At 31.9% G+C, this 2,533-nt stretch overlaps 1 protein-coding gene across 1 annotated transcript; it reads left to right on the plus strand.

Annotated features, from left to right (window-relative positions):
• The first annotated feature begins 1,147 nt into the window (after positions 1–1,147).
• On the plus strand, positions 1,148–2,529 carry LOC125852278 (serine/arginine-rich splicing factor SC35-like). The gene is made up of 4 exons (XM_049532010.1): positions 1,148–1,288; positions 1,385–1,463; positions 2,298–2,377; positions 2,447–2,529. The coding sequence occupies exons 1-4, from the start codon at positions 1,213–1,215 to the stop codon at positions 2,515–2,517; spliced, it is 306 nt and encodes a 101-aa protein (XP_049387967.1). The 5' UTR covers positions 1,148–1,212; the 3' UTR covers positions 2,518–2,529.
• The last annotated feature ends 4 nt before the right edge of the window (positions 2,530–2,533 follow it).

The raw sequence follows: 2,533 nt of genomic DNA on the forward strand, positions 1-2,533 counted from the left end.
TATTATTACTTTAAATTTGGTGAATATAAATGATAAAGTAAAAATTCATTTGGTGAATATAAATAAGAACGAATGGAGTAATACTTTTTTGATTTTTCATAATAAAAAAAACGTCTTAATCTTATGACTAAGCATAATATTGATAAAAGCCAATTTTCATTGGCGGTGCCGCACTTTCTTAATCTTAGTATTCGCAAAATGTTCGTTCACATGACTGAAGAATATCAAGTTCAATGGTTTGAGGATTTGGGAAAAATTTAATCAATTAGTTATTAATATTTAGTCAAGTGGACTAGTTATAATGTTTTTGATTAAATTTTATTAGAAGTGTTTTTGACTCAAACTTGTGGTAACTTTTTAAAATTTCGTTATTCTATAATATTTAACTATTGATTTTTCTTGTAAATAGTTAGAAGTCAGCGATGTTTGTTAATTTTTATTTTAGTGTATTTAACTTCTAAGTTAATATTTACTGACTAGTGTATGTTTTTTTCCTACTTGATAGGTTATTTGTAATAGTAGTTGAGAGATATGAGCATATCAAGTACAATTTATGTTTAATTTTTTTTATTAAATTAAAATTAGATGAAACAATTACTTAAGTGGAGAATAAATAACTTTGTAATAATTTATTATGCGATTTTATAATTTTTTGTTTATTTGATAAGATTGAATAAACAATTGAGACTATTTTAATAGTTTTACAACTTGTGGAATTTTTATGTTTATGAGAAAATATACAACACAAAAATTTCATATCGCATATCCAAACAAACCTTCAATTTCATCTCATGATTCCATATCATGATACCATATCGCATGGCCAAACGGGCCCTAAGAAACCTAATTCATTAATTGGTAATTTCAAGAGTTAAGAATCAATGTGGGAAAAATATCTATCATTATATTTTAGTAATAATTTTTTTATGTAAATATAGCAGAGGCAAAAGAGTGCTTTGGTACACTAGTTAAAGGACTAAAACTGCTCATATTTATATTTCAAAGACCAATTTAGATCAATCCAAAAACATAAGGGACTATTATTATCATTTTCTCCAAATAGGAGGCATAAACTGAACCTTTGCAAATATATCGAGGGCAATTTGGTATAAAGTACCAAATATACAACATTGGCTTCCTTCTACAAGCATCCATACAGCTCAAACCCTAACCATTCATCAACCTTATCAGTCTTCACTCCGGCGAACAGCGATGTCTCACTTCGGTAGATCAGGCCCTCCGGACATCAAAGACACCTACTCTCTACTCGTTCTCAACGTTACTTTTCGTAATTATCCCTTCTCTTTCCCTATTTTCTGCAATTTTTTTCTCTTTTCTAGCAAAGTTGTTGAATCTGATAGTCAATTACTGTTTCCCTGTACAGGTACCACTGCTGATGACTTGTTTCCTCTATTCGATAAGTATGGAAAAGTAGTCGATGTCTTTATCCCTAGAGACCGAAGGTTCTTTTCTCTCATACTTCTTTTTTTTTTGCAGAAGCGTTAATAAGTACTGTTATAGTATTATTACTGTATATTTGGCCGTGTTTACGAAGCGGAAGTCTCTTCGGCTTTTTCAGTACCCTTATTGTTTGCATAAGTGTATTTGTGATGTTATTTTTGATTGCTGTGTTATTTTTTCTCCACCAACTTCGTTATTTGATGCCTATATGACACATTTTATTCCAGGACGATCTAAATTGTTCGACATCATTAAACTAATAATATCACCATGTAATTTACTTATAACTTTGACGAGTCTGAGTTTTGTATGTGTTGCAACTTTTGAAAATATAAATTCATTTGATATATTCTCTATCAAACAGACTTTTCAAAACATTATCCTGATATAGTATTTAATGACCATTAATATAATGCATACTTCTTGAAAACAGCCTCCTTACCACACAAAGGTAGGGGTAAGGTCTGCGTACATCCTAGTCTCTCTAGACTCTACTTGTGGGATAATACTTGTTATGTTGTTGTAATATAATACACAATTCAAATTATTATTTTAAGTTGTGTTATTTCTTCCTACTTGCCTTCCCCTTGGTGAGCAGCTTTAGCCGGTACCTGCACTGTTAGGTGGAAGGATGCAGGTATTCGTTACCATTATATAAAGAAATGGAGTGGGAAGGAAATGATTTCTCCTTTTCAAGTGATACTTCTGATTATCTTACATTACTTATGAACCGAGATGTATTTATGATGTCTTGGTGTTATCTTGATGTGGAAATAGACTAAGATGTAGCCATATCTCTAGTCTTTGACGGGTACAATGTTTATTTGGTGCTTTAGGACTGGAGATTCTAGGGGTTTTGCATTTGTGCGCTACAAGTATCAGGATGAGGCTCAAAAGGCAGTGGAAAAGCTTGATGGTAAGTGATCACACTAATATTTGGATGGTAGCCTATGTTGCTGTTGTTCACACTGATATTTGGTCACAGGAAGAGTTGTAGATGGTCGGGAAATCATGGTTCGATTTGCGAAGTACGGCCCAAATGCTGAGAGAATGTAAGTCTTGTTTGATGCAA

The sequence above is a fragment of the Solanum stenotomum genome, unplaced genomic scaffold (genome assembly GCF_019186545.1).
Source record: "Solanum stenotomum isolate F172 unplaced genomic scaffold, ASM1918654v1 scaffold33356, whole genome shotgun sequence".
Lineage (NCBI taxonomy): Eukaryota > Viridiplantae > Streptophyta > Magnoliopsida > Solanales > Solanaceae > Solanum > Solanum stenotomum.

Excerpts from the sequence above, each read along its gene's own strand:
- LOC125852278 (XM_049532010.1), top strand. The coding sequence starts at position 1,213 with ATGTCTCACTTCGGTAGATCAGGCCCTCCGGACATCAAAGACACCTAC. Across the intron at positions 1,289-1,384 it reads CGTTCTCAACGTTACTTTTC|GTACCACTGCTGATGACTTG; the intron begins GTAATTATCCCT and ends TTCCCTGTACAG. Across the intron at positions 2,378-2,446 it reads GGCAGTGGAAAAGCTTGATG|GAAGAGTTGTAGATGGTCGG; the intron begins GTAAGTGATCAC and ends ATTTGGTCACAG.